A 24,959-nucleotide genomic window follows, 5' to 3' on the forward strand; every position below is an offset into this window, starting at 1 on the left:
TGTAATCTCGTATAAATGAGCTATCATGTTAATAAAGAGTGGTAAGCGGGCTCTTGCAGCTCAGAAGCACCTGACTCCCTTCTCTGGCTCTTAGTGACGCTGTGCGAGGGGCCCAACAAGTTCAAGTGCCACAGCGGCGAATGCATCACCCTGGACAAAGTGTGCAACTCGGTCCGGGACTGTCGGGACTGGTCGGACGAGCCTCTGAAGGAGTGCGGTGAGCCGCGGGATGCAGGTGGCTCTTGAACTCGTGGGGAGCTGGAGTGGGACTCGGACATGGATACTTTGGGGCTGCAAGGCTCCTGCCCAGCCGTGCCCGTGAGTGCTTTAGCTCCGGGGCAACACGGACATGGGGGTCCTTGGGGATAAGGGCCTTTGTTTCCAAGCCTGTGTTCACATCTGTAGGATGGGACAGTGATGGTTCACATACCCTGCTGGGGGGTGGCTGACGGGATGCATGTAAAGTTTCAGCAGTGCTCCGTGAACCATAACTATGTAAATATTTTGGACTTTACCAGCTGTAAGGTCTGTCGCAGCTATTCAACGGGGTGTTACAGCAGGAAAACGGCAGACGGATGTACACGCATGCGCACATGAATGCGTGTGGCCGTGCTCCAAGAAAACCTTATTGTGGACACTGATGTTTGGATTTCACAGACCTTTTATGTGGCCCAAAATGCTGGTTTGCTTTGGATTCTTATTTTTCTTTTCAACCATTTAAAAACCGTAAAAAACTGTCCTTGGCTTTCGGACAAGAACAGATGGTGGGTTGGCTTTGGCCGAAGCCCTGTGAAAAGCGCCAGGTCGTGGATGCTGGACCTTAAGCGCCCTGAGTCCGGTCCAGCACTGTTGGGCAAGTGATTTAGCCTCGCCTGGGCCTCAGTTTCCCCAACTGTAGTTGAGCTATCTACAGGGCTGTTGGGAGTTCGTATATGCAACTGTGGAACACAGTTTTTATTTTTTTATAATCAAGAACATTTTGAAACGTGGTTGACAAAAAAATAACGTTCAGATTTACCTTCTTAACCAGTTTTAGGGGTAACGTTCAGCAGTGTTAGTACATTCATGTGGTCCTACAGCCCTCACCGCCATCCATCTTGAGAACTTCCTCATCTTCCCAAACTGGGCCTCTTTGCCGTGGAACACTGACTCCCAGCCCCTACTCCCCATCTACTTCCTGTCTCTGACTTTGACTCCACTAAGGACCTCCTAGGAGTGAATCCTCCAGTATCTGTCCATCTGTGCCTGGCGTATTTCACTCAGCGGAATGTCCTCCAGGTTCATCCGTGGCATTGCACGTGACAGTGGTTATTTTAAGACCTTTTAGGGGACTTGGTAGTTCACTGGCCTCCACGTCATTGTGGTGATTACGATAAGGCTGATGAGATAGCGCAGGGAGGCTGATGACCTGAGCGTGACCGGTCTGTGTCCCTCCTGTCGCAGAGACCAACGAGTGTCTGGACAACAGGGGCGGCTGCTCCCACATCTGCAACGACCTCAAGATCGGCTATGAGTGCTTGTGCCCCGAGGGCTTCCAGCTGGTGGACCAGCAAAGATGTGAAGGTGATTCCCGAGCCGCCTCGGCCCTTTCCCCTCGTGTGGTGGCCCAACCCTCTGTGCCTCAGTTTCCCTGTTAAGTGGGCACGGAAGCGGTCCTGACCTCACAGGCCTGTAGGGAGGATTTGATGAGGTGCCAAATGCACGGGCCATTCTAGCACAGGCTTGGCCCCCGAGGAGCACCCTGTCCTTGCCTTTGGGGATTAATAATTAAGAAAGAAATCTCGGCTGACGCAGCCTTTGCTCTGCTTGGCTGCATCCCTGAGGTCAACGGGGAGGTCAGGGTCACTGCTAGAGATGACACTTGGCTATTTCAGTGTGTTCATTTCTGAACCTGATGGTCACCAAGACCCTGCCACTGGGAGGGATGGCTTTCGGTGGGAGCCCTCACTCCCATCAGCACCCCATGAGGAAGAAGCCCCAAGCCCCTTTCTGTGTCCCGGCTTGCAGATATCGATGAGTGTCAGGATCCCGACGTGTGCAGCCAGCTCTGCGTGAACCTCGAGGGCAGCTACAAGTGCGAGTGCGAGGCGGGTTTCCAGCTGGACCCCCTCACCAAGGCCTGCAAGGCTGTGGGTGAGCCAGGGGCGGGGGCGGGGACGGCGCCGGGAGCAGATGCGGTGGCGGGTTTCATCATGTGAACTTTGCATACGCTCCAAAGGCCCGGGCAGACCGTGTGCCCTCTGGCAGAGGGATGAGCGGCCCAGTTAGGAACTTGCTGGGAGGCTGCCCGCACATGTCCAGCTTCTCTGGGGACACAGGTCAATTGCACAGGGAATGGTTTGCGGCCCCCAGCCCGGCCAGTGGCTTTAGGGGACAAGAGGTGAAAAGCAATGGCCCTATGAAGGCCCCGCTCCCCCTCCAGCTGTTTTGGGAGGTCTTTTTGTTTTTTGTTTTTTCTTAGAGCTAGAGCATGAGTGGTAGGAGGGGGAGAGGGAGAGAGAGAGAGAGAGAGGGAAGGAATTTTAAGCAGGCTCCACGCTCCGTGCAGAGCCAGACATGGGGCTCAATCCCACAACCCTGGGATCATGACCTGAGCCCAAAACAAGAGTTGGATGCTCAACCGACTGAGCCACCCACGCACCCCTTGCTGAAATATTTTAGATCGCCTTCCGTTTCCTCAAGCATCTGTTTTAACCTTGAAGTTTTTCTCCCCTGTTGTCATCCCTTTGTGACCGTTCCTTGGGCTCCCTCTGTCACACCCCTGTGCGTTTCCTGGTTCTGGGGAAAACTGGGGACAGAGATCATAAAACCCTCTAGGATTTGAGATACTACTTTCGTTCCAACCTGTAGGGCCAGTATCTATACAGATCCTTCCCAGGGGTAGGCGTGGTGTTGTGGGGAGGGGTCCTGAGTGAGGTCCGTTGTTCCCGTGGTCAGCTCATTGGTGAATGTCAGTGTCATGGTTACAGCACAGCCGCCAGAGTCGGGACAATGTGGGTTTGAGTCCCAGCTCTGCCATTTACTAGTTGGTGTGACCTTGGGCTGGTCCCCTCCCCTCTGAGCTCCGATCCCCTTCTGTATAAAGGGACTTTGACAACACCCCTGGCCTCCTAGGAGCATGAGGATCAGTGAGGGAAAACGTGATATGAACAGCACTGAGCAGAATTTACTGCCCTAAGGAATCCCTGTGGACACATTAACTTATCATTTCTTCATATTTATGTTCCAAAATGTAAAATGCTGGGGACCCAGTGTTTTATTTATTTTTTAAAGTTTGTTTATTTTGAGAGAGACAGAGAGAGTGCATGAGCAGGGGAGGGGCAGAGAGAGAGAGAGAGAAAATCCCAAGCAGGCTCCAGGCCCTGCACTGTCAGCACAGAGCCAGATGCGGGTCTCGAACTCACACACTTTGAGATCGTGACCTGAGCCAAAGTCAGACGCTTAACTGACTGAGTCACCCAGATGTGGGACCCAGTGTTTTAAAATGTAGGTTTTGTTATCATTCAAGCATGGTGAGGCCAGCAGATCAGGAGACGACCCCACTGGAAAGATTGGTTGTTACAGTTCCCAAGAGGAGGGGGCGTGGCAGTCCCAGGGGCCATACAGGGAAGCGCCAGGTTGCTCCGAGGGAGAGTGAGAGGGGGCACACGTGGGCTGGAGACTCTTGTGGTTTCCTCCGGCATGAGGTGAGGCAGGGTGAGCAGGCTCACGACTGGCTGGACAGGAGAATCCCAGCAGGCTCTGGGGCCAGGGCGCTGCTCGTGCTGTCTGGTGTCTGTCCCAGGGTGACCCGGGCAGGCGGGTGGATAGTGGCCCAGAGTGCGAGAGCCCAGTAGAGGGGGTGGCAGGTATGGGCTGGCTCGTTTGCACTTGAGGCAGGTTGTGAACAGTCCCTAGGAGCTGGCTGGCCCTGGGAGGGGCTGTCCCTTCTGCTCTGCAAGGCCCAGGATGTCAGGGCCTCAGAACCACATGGTTAATACACTAGGGGGGCCTTTTCCGCCCCATCCTGGGTGTCTTCTCTGGTTCAGTCAGACCCCAAAGGGTGACAAGCGGGAATCGGGGGGTCCTTCTGCTCCCCTGAGCGTCCTTCCTGTGTTCCCAGGCACTATCGCCTACCTGTTTTTCACCAACCGCCACGAGGTGAGGAAGATGACCCTGGACCGCAGCGAATACACCAGCCTCATCCCAAACTTGAAGAACGTGGTTGCCCTGGACACCGAGGTGGCCAGCAACAGAATATACTGGTCCGACCTGTCCCAAAGGAAGATCTACAGGTGAGCCTTGGAGCCACACCCAGTGCTCAACCCCCGGTGGCGTGGGGGCCCCTCTCACTGACGCTCTCCTTCCCCTGCTCCTCCCCCTCAGCACCCAAATCGACAGAGCCCCCGGCTTCTCCTCCTATGACACCGTCGTCAGCGAGGACCTCCAGGCCCCCGACGGGCTGGCGGTGGACTGGATCCACAGCAACATATACTGGACAGACTCCATCCTGGGCACCGTCTCCGTGGCCGACACCAAGGGTGTGAAGAGAAAGACGCTCTTCAAGGAGAAAGGCTCTAAGCCACGTGCCATCGTGGTGGATCCCGTTCACGGGTGGGTGCTGCTAAAGCTGAGGGCCACGGAAGGAATGGAGAACACGGGCGGGGTTCAAGAACTGGTTAGGGCTCCAACCGGGGAAGGCGTGTGCCCGAGCTGGACTGTCCCCAGCCACAGTGGCTCCTGCTCTCAGGAAAAAGCAGGACCTGAACAGTCGCCCTTCCCCCACCCACCCTTTGGGAGCCAGGGGCCGATCCCTCTTGAGGTTCGCTGCGGTCCCCGAGATGGCAGCGGGCCCTGGAAAGTTGTGCCCTCAGGACGAGGGCCCCAAAACCAGAAGTTAGAATATGGATTTTTTTTAAGTTTATTTATTTACTTTGAGAGAGATGGTGTGAGCAGGAGAGGGGTGGAGAGAGAGAGAATCCCAAGCAGGCTCCATGCTGTCAGCACAGAGCCCGATGCGGGGGCTCAAACTCACAAGATCATGAGATCAAGACCTGAGCCGAAACCAAGAGTCAGACGCTTAACCGACTGAGCCACCCGGGCGCCCCAAAGTAGGGATGTTTAAAATGGTATTCAAAATTAGTACTTATTTAAATCCCGATTTGGGATTTTATGGCCGAGTATCCTGTGCCTGGACAGGAAAGGTCAGAACAGTCAGCCCTGATGGTAGTTTTGGGGAGGACGTCACAGGGAGTGAAGGTCGCCACGCCTCGGAGCCCCCAGGAGGGTGTTTACAGGGCCCGCGGCTGACTCAGCAGCTCCGGGGCCCACTTGGGGGGTACCCGTGTCCCCGCCCCGTGTACTGCGCCTGTTACACCACACCTGCTGGGTGTGGAATTGCACAATTCTGGAAGGGCAGCCTGGCGGCAACAATCAGAGGAAAGGGGAACTTGGGAGAGAAGCACGAATCAGGTGGGCTAGAGCTGGGGTGCAGGTAGGCCTGGGTCCCCATCGAACAAAACATTTGTTCTTGTTTGGCGGAGGGCCACTCGGTTGAGTGACTTTATTCCCGCAGCTTTCAGAAAGAGAGAGACTCCCGGAGAAAACCACTTAGATACAAGTTGTGGTGCGTGCGTGTGTGTGTGCGCGTGTGCCGTCTGCTCTCGTGTTTCTTTCCCCCCACAAATAGCCACACGTGATCACGCAGTGTTCATCTGGCTTTTTCGTTTGGCGTATGGGGTTCATTCCCTGTTGGCTTGTTGAGCCACGATTTCCTTGTACCCAGTGTGTGGCAATTTAGTTATTTTTCCCCCTTACCTCACACAAAGGCTGCAGATCCCTTTGAATACCTTTGAATGTGAGTCACTGCAGTTTACCTGCAGGACTGTAGATTCTAGATTCTTCATTCCGGAAGTTGGATTACTAGCTCCGGGGGTACGGGCGTGGATAGAGCAGCAAATTGTCGTTCAGCACCTGGATTGTGAAACCGACCCTCCGTCCAGAAGGGCACCCGAAGACTCCTTTCCCTCACTGTCGGCAGCAGGTTTTCACTCTTGCCGGTCATTATGGGGCGACTGCTGGTACGTTTGTCTACTTGTGAGTTCGAGCATCTCTTCAGAGGCTCAAAAGCCATCGGAGATCCGCTTCTCAGTGTAGATGGGAAAGCAGCGAACGCAGGCATGTGAGCAGGGATTTGTAGCCCCACGTTCACAGCTGCCAGGGTATGGGCCCCCCCAGTGGACGAAGGAGAAACTAAATGTGGTCCGTCCACCCAATGGCATTTTACTCAGTCTCAAAAAGGAAGTAAATTCTGGCACCAGCGACGAACCTTGGGGACATTATGCTAAGTGCAAGCAGCCAGACACAAAAGGACACATATTATAGGATTCTACTTCCAGGGGGTCCCTAGAGGAGTCCCATTCATAGAGTCAGAAAGCCGAGTGGTGGGTGCGGGGGGCTGGGGGAGGTGAAGGAAGAGGCGGCATTTAATGGGGTCAGAGTTTCAGCTTGGGAAAATGGGAAAGTTCCGGGGATGGCTGCATGGCAGTCTATGTGTACTTAATGCCACTGACTGGATACTTAAAAACGATCAAGATGGTTTGGGGCGCCTGGGTGGCTCAGCCAGTTGAGTGTCTGACTTTGGCTCAGGTCGTGATCTCACGGTTCATGGGTTCGAGCCCCGCGTCGGGCTCTGGGCTGACGGCTCAGAGCCTGGAGCCTGTTTCGGATTCTGGGTCTCCCTCTCTCTCTGCCACTCCCCCACTCATGCTCTGTCTCTCTCTGCCTCTCAAAAACAAACACAATAAATAAATAACAATCAAGATGGTTTATGTGGCGTATATTTTGCCACAATTAAAAAAATCTTTTTAAAGGCAAAAAAAAAATTATAAAATTAAAAATGTATCAAAGCCTTCAGAAAGGCTGAAGGGTATACATTACGGGTCCTGGTCCTGACGTTGGAATCAAAGTCTCCCTTTGTTCTGGAAGGTTCTAAATCCTGCCAGTTCTCCCCATGTTGCAGGCACTAGGGTAGCAGAAGAACCAGTCCAAGGTCTCCTTGGGGGGCTTCTTCCGATTCCTGGCCTGCTGCTCCAGATGGGGGCCGCTCTTCAGGGCACGCTGGGCGCCTCCCCCACTGACCTTCTCCTGTTCATGCTACTCCCCCACCAGCTTCATGTACTGGACGGATTGGGGAACCCCCGCCAAGATCAAGAAGGGGGGTCTGAACGGCATCGATGTTTACTCGCTAGTGACGGAGGACATCCAGTGGCCCAATGGCATCACCCTGGGTATGTCCTTGGGACCGTGGTCCCTGGGGTCCACACGGCCCCGGAATGGGGTTGTCACTCCTACATGGTGGTGGGTTGTTGGGGCTACTTTTCTGGGCGCATCGTCGCCGGGTCCTTGGGGGCGCTCCTTCCTGCGGGGAGTGGAGTGGCCAGGCCCGGGCCCCTTGGGCGTCGGCGTGTGACCTCTCCTTGTCCACTGTGGGTTCTAGATCTTTCTGGTGGCCGCCTCTACTGGGTCGACTCCAAGCTCCACTCCATCTCGAGCATTGATGTCAACGGGGGGAACCGGAAGACCGTTTTGGAGGATGAGAAAAAGCTGGCACACCCCTTCTCCTTGGCCATCTTTGAGGTGGGGGCTGGAAGCAAGTGGTTGCTCCTTGGGCGGGCGCCTGAGGGAATTCACATCCAAGTCCCGGTTACTGAGCACGACTGACATAGGAGGCATAAGCGCTCAGGCTAATGGGTCAGCCCACGTTGTCTAGTTCATCCAAGCCAGGACTAACTTAGAAGACTGTCTGTGGCTGTAAAAAGGTCTTAGATCTGGAGTTATTTCTATATTCTTCTCATCAAAAGAGTCAAAGAGTTAGTTGTTGCTTGGTTTTTGGGGGGGTTTTTTTATGTTAATTTTTTGAGACAGAGATCACAAATGGGGGAGGGACAGAAAGAGAGGTTGAGAGAGAGAATCTCGAGCAAGCTCCATGCTGTCAGCACAGAGCCTGACGCAGGGCTAGATCCCACAAACCATGAGATCGTGACCCGAGCCGAAATCAACAGTCAGACGCTTAACTGAGTCACCCAGGGGCCCCCACGTTGCTTTTTTTTCTTTTCTTTTCTTTTTTTTTTTTCTTAAGTAAACTCTACCCCTAGTGCGGGGCTCGAACTCAAGACTCTGAGATCAAGAATCACACACTCTCCCAACAGAGCCCTCCGAGGACGCCCTCTCCAAAAGAGTCTTAGAGTAGGAATTCTCACTTGGAGGCCATCTTGCCGCCCAGGGGACATTTGGCACTTTCTGAAGACTTTGGTTGTTGCACTTGAGGGGGGGTTACTAGTTCCTAGCGGATAGAGGCTGGTGACCACCCTTCAAAGAGAAGAGGGGACCGGCCAAAGTGGGTTGTCTGGCCCGAGTAGCGCCACAGCAGAGAACGGCTCTGAGGAAATGTTGCTATATTCGTACACCCGTGTTCAAGCAGCAGGATTCACAACAGCCCAGAGGTGGAAGCGACCTGGGTGTCCCATCAGAGCTGATCTGCTAAACAAGATGTGTATCTATACACTGGAATGTGGTTCAGCCTGAAAAAGGAAGGAAATTCTGACACATGCTCCAACACGGACGAGCCTTGAGGGAACTAAGCCAGACACAAAAGGACAGAAGGACAGATGCTGTAGAATTCCATTTTTTTTTTTTAACTTTTTTAAGTGCGCATGCGGGCGAGCAAAGGAGGGGCAGAGAGAGGGGGAGACGGAATCCCAAGCAGGCTCGAACCTCAGATGTGGGGCCGGAACTTGTGAACCGTGAGATCATGACCTAAACTGAAATCAAGAGTCAGATGCTTAACCAACTGAGCCACCCACGTGCCCCTGTAGAATTCCACTTACATGAGGTCCCTAGAGGAGTCCCATCCATAGAGACAGGAAGTAGATGGGGGAGGGGGGGGGGTCAGTATTTCATGGGGACAGAGTCTCAGTTTGGGAAGATGAGAAAGTTTGGGGCATGGGTGGTGGGGAGGGCTGCACAACCATGTGAATGTATTTCATGCTACTGAACACACTGAAAAAGGGTTAAGATGGTCAGTTTTGTGTGTATTTTATACATTTAAACTTTTGGAGTTTTTAAAAATGTTTTTATTTATTTTTGAGAGAGACAGAGTGTGAGCAGGGGAGGGGCAGAGCGAGAGGGAGACACAGAATCTGAAACAGGCTCCAGGCTCTGAGCTGTCAGCAGACAAACTGTGAGACCGTGACCTGGGCCGAAGTCGTCGGACCCCCAAGCCGACTGAGCCACCCAGGCGCCCCACAATTAGAACTTTTTTATTTTGTAAAAAAATTTTTTAATGTTTATTTTTGAGAGAGAGAGAGAGAGAGAGAGAGAGAGAGAGAGAGAGGGAGAGGCAGACAAAGCATGAGCAGGGGAGGGGCAGAGAGAGAGGGAGACCCAGAATCCAAAGCAGGCTCCAGGCTCCGAGCGGTCAGCACAGAGCCCGACACGGGGCTCGAACTCACGGACCGTGAGATCACGACCTGAGCCGAAGTCAGACGCTCAACCAACTGAGCCACGCAGGCGCCCCAAAACTTTTTTTGAAGAAAAAATAAACGAGGCTAGTGCCACCTAGTGCTGCTTCTTCCCGGAGATTCGTGTGCCCTCTGCCCATGGTTAATGGGATCTGCCGTCTCTTTTCATGCCCATATAGGATAAAGTATTTTGGACGGACATCATCAACGAAGCCATTTTCAGTGCCAACCGCCTCACCGGCTCAGACATTAATCTGCTAGCAGAAAACCTGTTGTCCCCGGAGGACATTGTCCTTTTTCACAAACTCACACAGCCAAGAGGTAAAGACGGGGTGACTGCTCCCCCCTCCGCTTCCCTGCTGTTATTTCTGGAACTTTCCAGAATTTTCTAATCCTGTTCTCACCCTGACTCCCTGCCTCTTCCGCCTCAGGGGTGAACTGGTGTGAGAGGACGGCCCTCCGCAACGGTGGTTGCCAGTACCTGTGTCTCCCGGCCCCACAGATCAACCCCCACTCACCCAAGTTCACCTGTGCCTGCCCGGATGGCATGCTGCTGGCCAAGGACATGAGGAGCTGCCTCATAGGTAGGGGCACCAGCCTGGGCACGAGTCCTGCTTCCGCCACCCTTGTGTCTGTAACACTCGTGAATCTCCCGTTTGGAGTACAACCAATGATGGAATAACGACACAGTTACTAGCGGGTTTCAAGTTTCACTACATTGATTTTATTTCTTTGTGGCCAACGGCACGCACTTCCTCTCCGTGGTCACGAGCAGCACAGTTATCAGAGGGGCACTTGGGCCACGGGGCACTCAGGAGATGTTTCTTCTTTCAGAGCCCGAACCTGTCGTGACCCCCCGGGCGACCTCCACGGTCACGGTCAGGCCAACGGTGCGCTCCACAGCCGTGAGGACGACAGTGCGCCCCCCAACCGCGGGGCCAAAGCACACAGCCGGCCCGTGGTCCGTGGCCAGCCCTGAGTTCACCACGCCTGAGACGGTGACGGTGTCCCACCAAGGTAGACGTCGGGACTACCCTGGGCCCCAGTTTAACAGCTCGGGCAGCTCGATGGGCCAAGGGAATCTTGGTGAAGGGATGGAGTGGGCTTACCTTTCGCTTCTGCACTTTCTGACCTGGCCTGTGCCTCGCGGAAGCCTCCGTTCCCCTCGCTGTTAAATGGGGCTGATAACAGTGCCCGCCAACCCCCCCTAAGGCGTGTGAAGGCTTTGGGTGCGTGGTGGTGGCTTATCCCAGAGTCCTCCAGGCACGGGGACCTGAAACATTATCGAGGCCCCTTTGATGACCTGTTTTCAGGCACTTGCCCAACAGGGCCAGGGTGAGGCGGTGAGGCACTCCCTTGGGCACCATCTGAGGGCATACCCAAAGCCCAGCACTTAAATAATATTTTACTACATTATTTTTTTTTAGTATTTTTTTACTGTTTATTTTCAAGAGAGCGAGCGAGCGCACTCATGACAGAGCATGAGCAGGGGAGTGGCAGAGAGAGAGGGAGACAAAATTGGAAGCAGGCTCCAGGCTCTGAGCTGTCAGCACAGAACCCGATGCAGGGCTTGAACCTGCGAACTGTGAGATCATGACCTGAGCCAAAATCAGATGCTTAACCTACTGGGCCACCCAGGTGCCTCTTTAATGTTTATTTTTGGGAGAGAGAGAGAGAATGAGCAGGGGAGGGGCAGAGAGAGGGAGAGACAGAGGATCCAAAGCAGGCTCTGAGCTGACAACAGCGGGCCCAATGGGGGACTCGAACCCACAAACCGTGAGATCCTGACCTGAGCCAAAACCAGATGCTTAACCGACTGAGCCACCCAGGTGCCCAACTACATTAAAAAAAAAAAAAAAAATCACCAAACTATGGGCCAAACACTTGGTTTTGTAAATATAGTTTGATCAGAGCCAGGGTCTCAAAGAGGCAAGTGTAGAGTCAGATCCTGTCTTCCTAAAAATGTGATCCTTTGTCATGGGATCTTGGCCTTAATTTTTATTAAACAAAAACCAGAAAACACCACACACATTAGGATGTTACTTGATTACTAAAGTCTTTTTGGTGGGAGGCAGGGAGGAGGCTCTAAGTTTTTGCTTGTGGGTAGGGCCTCGCTGTCCTCACCCTACCAGTCTCAAGGTCAGAGCTGGGCTCTCGGTGAAATCGGTGGAAGACTTGCCATTCATCTCTTTGGCCACCAGAGGGCCCCTGTCCTGGAGTTCGATCAGCTAGAAAATGGAGCCCCTAGACTTTTTTTTGACCAGAAAAAAAAGGGGCGCATCAGCAAGTTTCAGACATTTTCCCCCACTCAGAGTAGCTAAAGCCCCTGTGCAGCCATAAACAAGGTAAAGCGGGGAATGCTGTGGTCAAGGGAGGCCGGGAAACCTTGTTGCTTGGGGGGTGCCCCTGCTTGAAAACCCATTTCACAAGCAGGCCTGTCTAGGGCGTCTCGATTTTGGTGAATGAGTCCTTTTAAGGGAAAAACTTCTCAAAGATCTTGCTGCTGCCTTATTTATTTATTTATTTATTTTAATGTTTATTTATTTATTTACTTTGAGGGAGGGGGAGGTGCAGAGAGAGAAGGAGAGAGAATCCCAGGCAGGCTCTGTGCTCAGTCTCATGAACCATGAGGCCATGACCTGAGCCGAGATCAAGAGTCGGATGCTTAACCGACTGAGCCACCCGGGCACCCCACCTTAAGTTATTTCTGTTAAGTTTTCTTAAATCTGAGCCGATGTCAAAGTAGAAATTCCATGCACCCAGGTGGGGTTGACTTTAACTGGTGACCTACGTACATGTGACCCAGGTGTGGTCTTTCAGTCTTCCCAGCCTGTTTGCCTGCTTGAAGGACTTTAAACTTTGATTTGCACGGGGCCCTTGCAGGGCTCAGGTGCACATTCATGGTTGCGTAACGAGGTCTCCCCCAATATTTATTAACTGGGGACAGTTGAGACAGGACTAGGGCGCTTCGGTGCGATCCAAGCCAGGCACTGGGGTTGCTGCATGGTATGGAGTCACGTGGTGGCCGCTGCCCCACCCAGAACGGTCTCATTTCCATCAAATGCAGACCCAGGGTGAAAAATTCCACCAGCGACCTCACCAACTGTTGAGAACGTACCTGCAGGCTTTTGCCTCCCAGACGTTGGCCCCTTTCCCAGAGCCTCGTAACGCTTGGCTGAAGGGCCCTCTTAAAGCCGCTCCATAACCGTGTCTGCTAATGAATAAGGCCCCAGCGTGGTGCCTCCCAAACCCGGGAGTCCCTCCAAGTCGCTTTGAGCTTTTAAGGACGCCGAGCAGCACCAGGCGTTTTTCTCGCGCGTGTCGGCGGTCGCACACCTGCCGCGTTTTCCGTGGCCCTCGCTGTGGATCCGAACCTCACTTTCTCCCCTCTCCCGAGCAGCCCTGGGCGACGCTGCCAGCAGAGGAGACGAGGAGAGACCGAGGAGCGTGGGGGCCCTGTACGTCATCCTCCCCATCGGTAAGCCCATCGGGCCCGCCCCACTTCCCGGCTCCCCGCCGGAGGACCGCCCTGCCCAACCAGCCGGTCCGGTCCACCTGTATGCCCAAGATGGGCACCCCCCCCCCCCCGCCCGCCCACGTGCCCTGTTCATCACTGCGGCCCCCTTTGTAGCCCATTCACTCAACAAATCCGGTCGAGCGCCTGCTGTAAGGCCGCTTCTGGGCCGTGGGGCCGCAGCTGTCCCCGCAGCTGGGTCAGCTGCGGGAAGGGGGCTGCAGGGAAGGCCTCTCGCCACCAGAGGGGCGCCTCCTGGCAAACGGTGCTCTTGTAGGGGGAGTTTGGGGGGTTCTACACCCCCCCATCCCTGTCCATCATAACTCCGTTAGCATCACACCTGATTTTCCTTTTCTAAGGAAATCCTTCTGAGGTGTCCCTTCCCCACCCCCAGCCCACTCACAGGACCTGCACTTTAGTGCCCAGTGGCCATCTGGCTCTGAGTTGACAGGTGGCAGTGGGACCCTTGCCTCCCGAACAAGGCCCCCACCCTGTGTCCTCCCAGCAGAGCCTGAAGCTGTCCCACGCCCTGGGCAGTGGCCAGGTTTTGTTTTTGTTTTTGTTTTTTACAAACCTGGGCTGGGTGAGCCCTTGGCTGTCCTCTGGATCTGGGAGGGGCAGGGCACACCACCCGAGGGTCCCCTCATAAACGAGGCAGAGAGCACCCAGATGGGAGAAGAGAATGAGTTTGGCCGTGTCCATAGAGAACAGTCCCATTTCTGAAAGAGCCCCGTGACTCAGAAGCACTTGGAAGAATCGACTGCGGTCGGGCATTTCCGGGGCGAGCCAGTCACAGCGGGCTTCGAGTTAGAGATTGGTCATGTGTATGGATAGGTTCCCCACCCCACCCCACCCCCCCGACCCCGCAGTGGACAAGTATGGCTTGAAATTGGAACGAAAAAACCCTATAGAAGTCTGAAGCCAGGAGTCTGCAGGCGGCATCACTTGGGGACGTAGGGCTCTGGGGCCACCTGCTGACCGGGCTGGGCCACCTCACCCTGCAGTGCTGCTCATCCTCCTGGGCTTCGGGACCTTCCTTCTCTGGAAGAACTGGCGGCTGAAAAGCATCAACAGCATCAACTTTGACAACCCCGTGTACCAGAAGACCACGGAGGACGAGGTCCACATCTGCTGCAGCCAGGACGGCTACACCTACCCTTCGGTGGGTGCCCTGCGCCGCCCTGGAGGCCCCCTTCCTCCCTGCGAGGCCGTGAGGTCCTCCGGGATGCTCCCGTGGTGGGGGACCGGCAGGGGGACAGGGGATCGGGAGAGGAAAGAAAACAAGAAAGCCAGTGGGGGCCAGGAGGGAGGGAGGGAGTGCAATTTTAGATAAGGAGGCTGGGGCAGGTCTCCCTGTGCAGGGACAGCCCCCGAGCAGGCTGGTGTGCCTGAGGAACGCAGAGGTGGCCGGAGCGGGGGGCTTGGGGGCTGCCGAGGGAGGAGCCGAGTGACAGGGACCATGGCAGACGGAGCAGGGCCTTGTGGGCCATGGGGAGGATTCTGGCTTTGCTCTTAGAAGGTAGGAGCCACGGAGGGTTCTGAGCAGAGGAGGGACTTGACCTGGCTCAGGGCTCACAGGCGCCCTCCCCTGGCTGTGGGAGGAAAGACCGAGCCCCAGGTCGGGAGCCCAGAGCCCAGGGTGGAACCCGGTGTGCTGGTTCAGGCCCGAGATGGGCCGGGCTGGCCGCGGGGTGGGGCCGGGAGGGAGCGAGGCGTAGGTGGCCTCTTGCCATGTTTACCGAATGTTGGACTGATCGCTTCCGGCGTTTATCTTTCTGTTGACAGAGACAGATGGTCAGCCTGGAGGACGATGTGGCCTGAGCCACCGCCTCGAGTCCTCTGCTTCCCCGGAACCTGCTGCCCGACGCGGGCAGGAAGAACACTTTCTCCCAGGACCCTTGACCCACGCCACACCCTTCCTCCTGTTCCCTGCAAAGAAAGAAATGACCGAAAGCACTGTTGGTGGCCACAGCCTCAGCGCCGGCAGCCGCTTGGCCTGCCTGCCAGAGCTTTGTTTTATATATTTATTCTTCTGGGAGGCAGAACGGGCTTCCGACGGCGCACACGCAACGGGTTGGGGTTGGGTTTTTTTTTCTTTCTTTCTTTCTCTAGGAATAGTGGAGAAGGGCAGGCCAAAGGAGCTGGGGGGACATCTCTGTCCCCTCCAGGGACCGCTCACTTCTCCCCCCCCTCCCGACGCACTGACGGAGGCGCACAGGGGGAGAGGCGCACGTGGCTTTGAACCGCGAGAGCAGGCACTACCCCCGGGGTTCTGGGTAGCTGCCGGACCCCCGCCTCTCTAGCCCGAGCCCCCAAACTCAGGAGTAAGTGCGTTCACCCCTGCCTTGCTGGACGGCCAGAGTTAGCTTTTGCTCTGCTCCCCCCAGATCTGGATCAAACTAGGGTTTCCCCAGCGAGGTTCGTGCCCTCCCTTGACGCCAGGACTCTGGCGTCGCTGTGGCTCTGGCCAAGTGCAGCATCCCCGGATGGGGGGGGGGGGGGCACTGAGGGCCCCCCCCTCCATTCCCCGAAACCGCGACAGCTCCCAGAGCCCGAGCCACCAATCGTCCTTAATATTTATTAAGTGCCTGAGCTACCCCGTTACCCGAGGCGCAAAGGCAGCGGCCGCCAACCTCTAAGAGCACCCGTCACTCTGGGTGTGGCTGTCTGGACCCCAGCTCCTTCCAGGTCCCCTTGCACTTTTTTCGTTCGGGGCCGTATCCTGCGTCAAGTCGACGTTCTTCCTATTTTGCACTGGTTTCTGTTCCGGGTGGGAGGGGTCTGTGCGGATGAGCCTGCTGTCTGGGGCCTCCCTCCCCCGCCCCCCCCCCCCCATATCAAAGTCACAATCACGACTCTCCGGCTCCTGTGGCCGCTTCTGTGCAGATGCCCCTGGGCCGTTAATTTCCCCGCGAGAAGACGGTTCGCTTTAGCCCTGCAAGGCATCCCCTGGGCTTGGCCATTTTTATTGGACTTTGGAAACCAAACTTTCTGATCCTATCACACATGTCACACGACCAAAGAAAGAAGTGCTAGCCTCTTGTGGATTCCTGCCTAAAGTCGTCCAGGGAGTGTCCACGTTCACTGCATGACCACTAAGCACTGCGTCCTACTCTGCAGGAAACTGTGAAAGCCTTTTCTCCTTTGGAAGCATGTAAATAAACTGCTGTACAGATGCGGGGACGGGGGGGGCGCTTTTTGTTACGTTTGCACTTTGTATATTCGTTAGACATTTATCACATATATATGAAACAGAGATCTATTTATTTTTGCAAACCCTGGTTGCTGCATCTGTGACCCCTCTGGGGGCTCTGCATTGGGGGGAAGTTGTCTCTGAGACGCCTCTTAACTTTTGTACAAAGATGATTCGTCCGGGCTTCGCGCGAAGCCCTTCAGGAGAAATGGGTCCGTGTTGGGTTGTTTTGGGGGATGGGTACCGCTTTTTACAACCACTGTATAGAACGTTTTTACAGCCTGAATGTCTTACTGTGATCGATTAAATTTCTTAAATGAACCGCTTGGCTCCTCCTGGAATGCTCTTTTTCCCCTCCTTGTCTGGGCTCCTCCATCTGGACATGGGCGGGACTTTCCCAGGAGGCAGTTCTGGAAAGGGAACATTCCCGAGAGCTCAGGACAGGCTGCGGGCTCCGGGGCGCTTCCCCGAGTTGGGACTTTTTGCTAAGTCTGCACGCTCGTCCCACTGAACTACATCTACTGGGTGGCTGTGATACAGGCGAGGGCCTTTTTATTTTATCCACTGCAGTGACTAAAAAGAGTCTGCCCTCAAGGAGCTGACAGCTTAGAAGGTGAAATGGAGGCTGACGACAACATTAGTTTGGAAGGATGTTAAACAGGGTAACGGAGAGAGAAGTGACTGGCAGGGAGAAGATTCCTTTAGGGGGGAGTCCGGGGAAGGATTCTCTCAGGAGGTGACACTTGAGCTGAATCCAGAAGCACAAACGAGGGGAAGAGTGTCCGGGGCTGAGACCTTCGCACTTTGCTCAATCAACACGAGTGATTTGGAAGGAAGCTTCCCTTCACACCCGTGGGCTCCGGGGGTGGTTTGGTGTAAGTTTTCTTACAGGAGGAGACCAAGGCTAAACACCCACCTAATTAGTTGCTAAGATTCAAACCAAGAGGGGGCGCGCGGGTGACTCAATCCCTTAAGCCTCTGACTTCAGCGCAGGTCATGATCTCACGGTCTGTGAGTTCAAGCCCTGCGTCGGGCCCCGTACTGACAGCTCAGAGCCTGGAGCCTCCTTTGGATTCTCTGTCTCCCTCTCTCTCTGCTCCAACCCCCGCTCATGCTCTCTCTCAAAAATAAATATTTAAAAAAAAATTTTAAAGATGTAAAGCAAGAGATTTCATAACACAAATCCAAATAATCGTGAGTACCGGCGAATCTGCCCTCAAATTCCACTGTGGCGACATCTGGCTAGAGCTGTGGGCGTCCAGGTACACGCACCCCCATTCTCTCGTGCACCCAGGCTTTACCGGAGTCTGGACCCGGAGGCAGGCCCCCTGTCCTTGAACATGGCAAGTCAAACCAGTCTAGACGTAGCAGCTGGGGTACAGTCAGAGCACAGCAGGTCAATGGATGGAACTTAATCCCGGGAACCAAGTATAACAGACCAAATGGGGCAAGCCGTAATGACAGGCCACCTCGCGCGATTAGGGTCCCAGTCCAGGTCCCTAGAGGAGTCCCATCCGTAGAGACAGGAAGTAGATGGTGGGAGCCAGGGGCTGGGGAGTTAGTGTCTCATGGGGACAGAGCTTGAGAAGAGCTGAAAGTTCTGGAGATGCATGGTGGGGATGCCAGCCATGGTAACATACTTGATGCCCCTGAATTGGACACTTAAACAGGGGTAAGATGGCAAATGTGATGTTTATATGTATTGGGACACCATTTAAAATAATACTAAATGATCTTTTTTTTTGAAGACGAAATTGGGAGGGCGCCTGGGCAGCTGAGTCAGTTGAGCCTCTGACTCTTGATTTCAGCTCAGGTCATGATCCCAGGGTGGTGGGATCGAGCCCCATGTCAGGCTCCATGCTGAGCACGGAGCCTGCTTAAGATTCTTTCTCTCTTTCTCTCTCTCCCTCTGCCCCTCTACCCCACTAGCGCTCTTGAGGTCTCTCTAAAATTTAAAAATAAAGACCAAACAGGAGAACAATGAGATAGCCAGAAATGAGCAACAGTGTAAGGTGGGGCTGGTGTTACTGGAACCCAGGAGGGAAGCTGGCGGGAGTGTCCCAGGAGACACTGTCTAGGCAGAAAAAAGGGAGTCGGCGTCCCCCCTCCTCCCGGTGCCCTCTCCCACCAGCGCCCCCCACTGGCTGAACTCAGCAGGGCCTCGGGATCGGGGTTCCCTGTCTCACAGGGCAGAGGGAAGGCAGGCAGGAATGGGCTGGGAGCAGGCGACCCAGTTGAGCTGGGAAGGAGAACACACTGGGTCGGGCCACCTAGGTGGAGACGGGTGACCTTGGGCCCATTAGAGCCTCAGTTTCCCCGGTTGAAACTGGGGTCAATGCTAACCCCCCACCTCCCAGGCTCAGGCCGTGTAGGGGGCTCTGCGCATGCCTGCGGGACACCGGGAGCGGCAGGGACTGTTATCTTTTCTGTGTCCACAGGGTGGCACTTCCTTCCTTCCTTCCGCCTTTTGTCTTGGGAAGGTTCCAAAATGCCTCTGGGGGTGAAAACTGAACAGACCGCACAGGAAGCGTCGGGGCGCACGCAGACGGTCAATAATTGGTTGATTGACTGAGTTCATGCTCAGCCGCGTGGCAAACGGGACAAATGAACATAAATGGCTTGGCGAACAGAAGGGGCGTGGAGGTGGCCCGAGGATGCAGCAGGAGGTGGGGGGTGGGGGTGGGGGTCCCGGGCCAAGGGCACACGTGAGAATGGCCAGAGGTGATGGAAGTTTCTGGTGTCTGGCTCAGGCCAGCCGTTTTCTGTTGAAACAGGACCAGTGACTAAAATCCTTCCCGGGCGCTCCCACCGCATCGCTGAATGTGGCACAGGCACGTGGGACTCGGAGCTTCACGACAAGAGCATACCCTTCTTGGGGACATGCTCCTTGGTGTGGCCCTCTGAGGAGAGGACAGTATCAAGCGCCCATTTTACAGATGGGAAAAGGGAGGTTCGGGTCACCGAGCTCAGGGGTCGGGGAGGGGGGACCCAGATGCCACACTCGCCTCTCCCTACTGGCTGCGAGGAGCGGGGGGGGGGGGGGGGGGGAAACGGATTCCCTGGGCTCAGAACAGGGTCCCCCATTGGAAGGCCCCAAGTAAGACTGCCTTGGTGCCAGCTCCCTGGTCTGCGGGCTCAGTGCCACCGGGGTGCGGGGTCTGCAGGGCGAGACGCCTTCTGCAGCTGGGGGTGGTCAACCCCAGCACAGGGTAGAGGGGGCTGGCCGTCCTGTCCTCCCGGCTCTGGGGGCTCAGTAGCTCTGACCAGGACAGGGTCGGGGGTGGGAGGAAGCTGCTCAGCTAAGCTTATACCCCAACCCGTGTCCTCTGCGCCCCCCCCCCCCCGCCCCCGCAGCCCAAACCACAGCTGCCTGTGGTGAGTCAGGCTGGAGCCTGCAGGGCTGAGCCCAGGTCCATGGGGGAGAGGGGAGGCTGCCCTCCCCCTGCAGCCTCCCCCTCCCGCCCCTTCCCCACCGTGGGAGTCAGTGCCCCGTTCCCTCCCCCAGGAAGTGAATTCCCGGATGTAGGGATGAAGGAGAGGCTGAGGGCTCCGACTGTGGCGAGCCCCGGTCACATCATCCACCCTGCCCAGCAGGGCAGCTGAGTGGGGTGGAGGGGTTGGAGGCGGGGCCGCCCCTGGGACTCCTGGCTCCTACCCAGCCTCCCCTCCAGGCAGTTCAGGTTTCAGCTCTGCTTCCTGCCCTGGGTGGAGGGGCTCCCTCCCACCCGAGCCCCACCCTCCCAAGGCCCAGCTGCTCTGCTTCCCCCAGCCTCTGCTCCCACGCCGCCTGCGCGCCGGATGGAGCGGGGAGCTTGGGGCCGACAGCAAGACTAGCCCCCTAGAGACGCTGGGCTACTGCAAGGTGGCCTGTGTTAAGAGGCTGTCGTCAGGCTCCCTCTTCCTGAGTCCCAACTCTGGGGTCCTGCCTGGAGCCTGAAGAGTCTCTCCAGCTCTTACTGTGGACTGCAGGCCCTGCACGATCAAGCAACCACTCCCTTCTCCCAACCCCATGCGATCGACCGAGCCCCTGCCTCAACGTTCAAGCCTCCCAGTTCTCCCAGTTCTTTTTGCACTTGTTCCCTCTGCCCGGATCACTGTCTCCACACTTTTGTCCCCGGGGGGGGGGGGGGGGGGGGGGGGGCTCAGGTCTGGGCTCCGATGACACCGCCTCACCAGGGCCTCCTACAGAGCCTCCCCCAAGAGCAACAGTATCGCGATCTGAAAGTTGGAGTTAAGTACACAAACTCTGGATCCAGTTGAAACCCTGGCTCTACCATTCATTGGCTGTGAAAACATATACAAATAACTTGACCTCTCTGTGCCTCGGTTTCCTCCTCCGTGACACAGTAAGTATTGGCCTCCCCTGGAGTGTGGCTCCCCGATGGGGGGCCCGGCAGGTCACAGACGCTCAGTCCACATTCCTGAGTCAATTGGACAGGCTGCCGGAAGCTTGGGACCACCCAGGCCCAATGAAGGCCACACACAGTGTCCCCAAGACCCCAAGGATTGCCATGACGACGCCCTGCAGCCAGTCTTCCCAGATGGTCCCCAGCCAGTCCAGAAAGATCAGATCACGGCTTCACATCCAACAACTGAGGTTCAAATACAGCCTCGGACACCTGTTCCCTGGGCACACGCACTCGCCCATCCCGTCGATCTATAAACTAGGAACAGGTCTGACCATAGCTCACAGCAGGATGGGGCATGGGGGAGCCTGGGTGGGCCGCCCATGGCGACCAAGGCCAGCCAATTCAGAGGAAGATGCCGGGTGGGGACCCTCGAGGGCAGCCAGCCTTAGGGCTTTACCGCCTTAGCTCACACTCAGCATTTCCCTGGCTGTTCTCCCCGATTACAAGCCAGGTCAGCTGGGCATTCCGGTATGTGACACACCGCCACCTATCACGAGTGACTTAGAACTTCGGCCTCCTGGCTCCACCAACACAGACGTGAGTCCCAGTCCTTGCTTGGCCTCTTTCAACCTTGAATAAGGGGCAACCACCCCAGAGGCTGTTTCTCATCTGAAAAGCCAAGATGCTCTCCCATGGACCCGACAGCCCCACTGTGGGGGGGGTTCAGGCTCCACGGGTGACTTTGGGCAAGTGACTGGACCGTGCCATGCCTGTGTCGCCATCTGTAAGATAAATATTCCTTACTGGTTTGTGCTGGTGCGGGGCCCGTGCTGGCCCTGGGGGGTTGGGTGCAAGAGGGGGAAAGGGGTCAAGCCTCAGCTCTATTTTTTTTTTTTAATTTTTTTTAAGGTTTATTCATTTTTGAAAGACAGCGAGAGACAGAGTGCAAACAGGGGAGGGGCAGAGAGAGAGGGAGATACGGAATCCGAAGCAGGCTCCGGGCTGTCAGCACAGAGCTCGATGCGGGGCTCGAACCCACAAACCGTGAGATCATGACCCGAGCCGAAGTCAGACGCCCAACCAACCGAGCCACCCAGGCGCTCCAAGCCTCAGCTCTAAAGGCGCAAGACCAGTGACCTGGCTCCCCACTCCCTGGTCCTGGGGACCCGAATCTCGCTTCCAACTCAACTGGGTTGGGCCCAGCACCCGACATGCCTGCCACCGGCCTCCAGGACTCAAGAGCTGGGGACCACCGCTGCCTGGGCGGCTCTCGGAGGGAGAACAGGCAGAGACACGGGTAGGGGTGCAGACCGGAGGCTGTGGGCCTGAGCCTGTCCTGCTGGCTGTCCCAGGCATCCTGCCAGCGCTGGGCAGTGAGTCAGAGCCCAGGCATGCGGAGGGCCCGGGCCTCTCCAGGCCCCTGTGAGCTCAGGCACCTCCCTGAACCCGCCCGCCAGGCCACGTTCCTTACCCACTTGCTCACTCCTTCGGCCAGTCCCTGGGGCTGCCTGGGGAGACAGACGTACACAGCCGCTCCGAGCCTGGGTTCGTGCGGCCTCCCTGAAGGGACCTTCAGGAAAGAAGAACTGAGCTCCAAGCAGGCCAACACCTCCTTGGCCCCCTCCCAGAACAAAGAGCGATTGCTCAGAGAGGGAGAGGAGGTCCACGGAGGGCTTTAGGGCCTGGGCCAGGGGCACCGATAGGCCTGGTCGGTAACAACATCCTGCCCCACTGCACCTGCTTTCTCTCCCAGGCAGGCCAAGGTTTGATGGTCTGCAGGTTTGTTTGATTAACCGCGAGGGTGCAAGCCTCATTGCCTGCCTCCCGGCTCTCGGCTGGGCTGGGTCTATTCTAGCATGCTCTTGGGGGCCCACCCGGGCAGACAGTGCTCCTGGCAACACCTCCCCCTACCCCCCCCCCCCACCGCCCGGGCGCAGGTGAGCAGGCCGAGGCCAGCTGCGTCAGCAGGAAAGGCCACCAAGGTGACAACAGCTACTCGGCAGATCAAGTGTGGACGCCTGGCCGGTTCTTGGCTGAAGCCGCAGGGCTGGGGGGCTGCCTGGTGTGTGCTCCACGTTTGTTGTGATGGAGGGGGTGGGGGGGAGGGGGGAGTCCTCCTGGCAATCAGGGGGTGGGGACCGGAAAGCTGCTGGATGTCCCGCAATATCCAGGGCGGCCGGCACCACACAGAATGACCAGCCCTGAGGTCGCTAGGGCCGAGGGAAAACCCCGGTTGAGTTCAAGTCTTCTGCCCTTTGGGGGCCGATGGTACAAACAGGAGGCTCTGTGCCCATTTCATACCGTAAAAGACCCTACCGATCTTGCAAACGAAGACCGCTCAGAAAGACTTACAGGAACGTTTACTTGAACATGTAAAGCCGAGCCCTTGGCAGGAAAGCAGGGCCTCTGAGGTTCTGGGAATCTCTGTGAACCGAATGAAGTGGTCCCTCTCCCTACAGCCCAATAGGCAGGCATCCTTGCCCGAGAACCTCCAAGGGTGACCTGAACGGACTCTTTCTAGGGCCCATGATGGGCTCAGATGCTACTAGAACTTACTGCTTACTGTTCCCTCTGCCTAGAACACATCCTCCCTGATGAAAACAACACTTACTGTACCATTGCACTTCCTAGAAACAATTCAGTGATACGGAGGTGCAGGAAACCTACTGACAAGGCTGTACCCAGAAGGCAGCCTGCGAGGTCCAAGGAAAATCTACTTCCCCTTGTCTACCAGGCAGCCAGGCTGGCCCTCAGCTTCCCATTTTCTTTATATATATTATATAATAAATTATATATATATGTATACACATACATATATATATATATATATATAAATTTTGGTAAATGCCTTTTTTTAACGTTTATTTTTGAGAGAGAGTGTGCATGCACGTGCGAGCAGAGGAGGGGCAGAGAGAGAGATGCAGAATCCCAAGCAGGGTCCAGGCTCTGAGCTGTCAGCACAGAGCCCAACGGGGGGCTTGAATGCATGAACTTGGAGATCATGACCCAAGCAGAAGTCGGATGCTAAACCAACTGAGCCACCCAGGGGCCTCACAATTTGTTTTGAGAGAGAGAGAGAGAGAGAGAGAGAGAGAGAGAGAGAGCGCGAGCACAGGGGAGAGGGGCAGAGGGAATCAAGTAGGCTCCATGCTCAGTGCAGAATCCGAAGCAGGGCTCGATCCTGCGACCCTGGGAGCACGACTTGAGCCGAAACGAAGAGTTGGATGCTCAACCGACTGAGCCACCCAGGAGCCGCCACGAGCTTCCCATTCTTAGCGGTACCCCAAATCAACGTTTATTTATTTTTGGGACAGAGAGAGACAGAGCATGAACGGGGGAGGACAGAGAGAGAGGGAGACACAGAATCAGAAACAGGCTCCAGGCTCTGAGCCATCAGCCCAGAGCCTGATGCGGGGCTCGAACTCACGGACCGCGAGATCGTGACCTGGCTGTAGTCGGACGCTTAACCGACTGCGCCACCCAGGCGCCCCCAGCGGTACCCCAAATCAGAGGATGGGGGCTAGGTGAACGCAGACTGGCCTGGGTCGTGCGCTGCATCAGTTAGGATTTCCTTTAGCTGTCTGTGATAAAAAAAAGTAACAATGGCACACGAGATAATTTAGTCCCCCCCACCCCCACATAGAGCCCGGTGCTGATACCCAGTTCCACCGTCGTCAGGGGACCAGGCTCCCATCACCCCTAGAGGACTGTATCCCTCCTCACATGTGTCAGGGACTTCCACTTCCGATTCCAGAAAAGAGAGGGGAGGGGAAAGAAAGGGTATATTCCCTTGCCTTTTAGGGATCCTTCCAGAAGTCTCACACATTTCCACTTATATTTCATTGGCCGGCACTTAGCTGCAAGGGAGGCTGAGAAATGCTTTGCTCAGGAAGCTACAAGGGCTCCCTTACTTAGGGGGGAGGGGGGCCCAGGATTAGGGAGGCGGCCCGCGGGCTCTGATACACAACCCACCCCCCTCCCCGAATCTCTTCCTCATCGGCTCCTTGTCCTTTCTGGTCCTGGCACAAAAGTCGCCCCTGTCTCTGTGCCCTCCCCGGCCAGGGTCCCCTAGCACTCCTGACCCTCTCTAGCTCAAGGGTGGCATCCGCTCCGACTTGACTCCTTCCTCGGCCGAAGGGATCCTCGTCCCCTTCGTCTGTGTCTTGGGCACCCGGCACAGTTCCGGGCGCACGGTGGCACTCGAGGATGGGCCCTGAGCGAATCCCAGACGACAGAGCCCTGGGACCTATCCTCGTATACCACGGCGCCATTCGCACACTGTCGTCTCAGACGTGAAGCAGCAGCCTGAAGTCCAGTTAGTTCTCTAGGGTTACCCGGCCAGGGCCAGTCCAGCCACCGAGGCCACGGTCAGGGGCCGAAAGAAATCTGGTCAAAAACCCGTC

At 56.0% G+C, this 24,959-nt stretch overlaps 1 protein-coding gene across 2 annotated transcripts in view; it reads left to right on the forward strand.

Annotated features, from left to right (window-relative positions):
- LDLR (low density lipoprotein receptor) overlaps positions 1-16,528 on the forward strand; it is a 31,959-nt gene extending 15,431 nt beyond the window's left edge. For both annotated transcript variants that reach the window (XM_043586570.1, XM_043586571.1), the window contains exons 6-18: positions 95-217; positions 1,444-1,563; positions 2,008-2,133; positions 4,103-4,274; positions 4,366-4,593; positions 7,150-7,268; positions 7,478-7,617; positions 9,680-9,821; positions 9,932-10,084; positions 10,335-10,517; positions 12,901-12,978; positions 14,019-14,176; positions 14,800-16,528. In XM_043586570.1, coding sequence (XP_043442505.1) covers positions 95-217; positions 1,444-1,563; positions 2,008-2,133; positions 4,103-4,274; positions 4,366-4,593; positions 7,150-7,268; positions 7,478-7,617; positions 9,680-9,821; positions 9,932-10,084; positions 10,335-10,517; positions 12,901-12,978; positions 14,019-14,176; positions 14,800-14,835 — 1,778 coding nt within the window. In that variant the 3' untranslated portion in view covers positions 14,836-16,528. The remainder of the gene's footprint in view (positions 1-94; positions 218-1,443; positions 1,564-2,007; positions 2,134-4,102; positions 4,275-4,365; positions 4,594-7,149; positions 7,269-7,477; positions 7,618-9,679; positions 9,822-9,931; positions 10,085-10,334; positions 10,518-12,900; positions 12,979-14,018; positions 14,177-14,799) is intronic.
- Positions 16,529-24,959: the final 8,431 nt, after the last annotated feature.

This window comes from Prionailurus bengalensis, chromosome A2 (genome assembly GCF_016509475.1).
Source record: "Prionailurus bengalensis isolate Pbe53 chromosome A2, Fcat_Pben_1.1_paternal_pri, whole genome shotgun sequence".
Classification (NCBI taxonomy): Eukaryota; Metazoa; Chordata; class Mammalia; order Carnivora; family Felidae; genus Prionailurus; species Prionailurus bengalensis.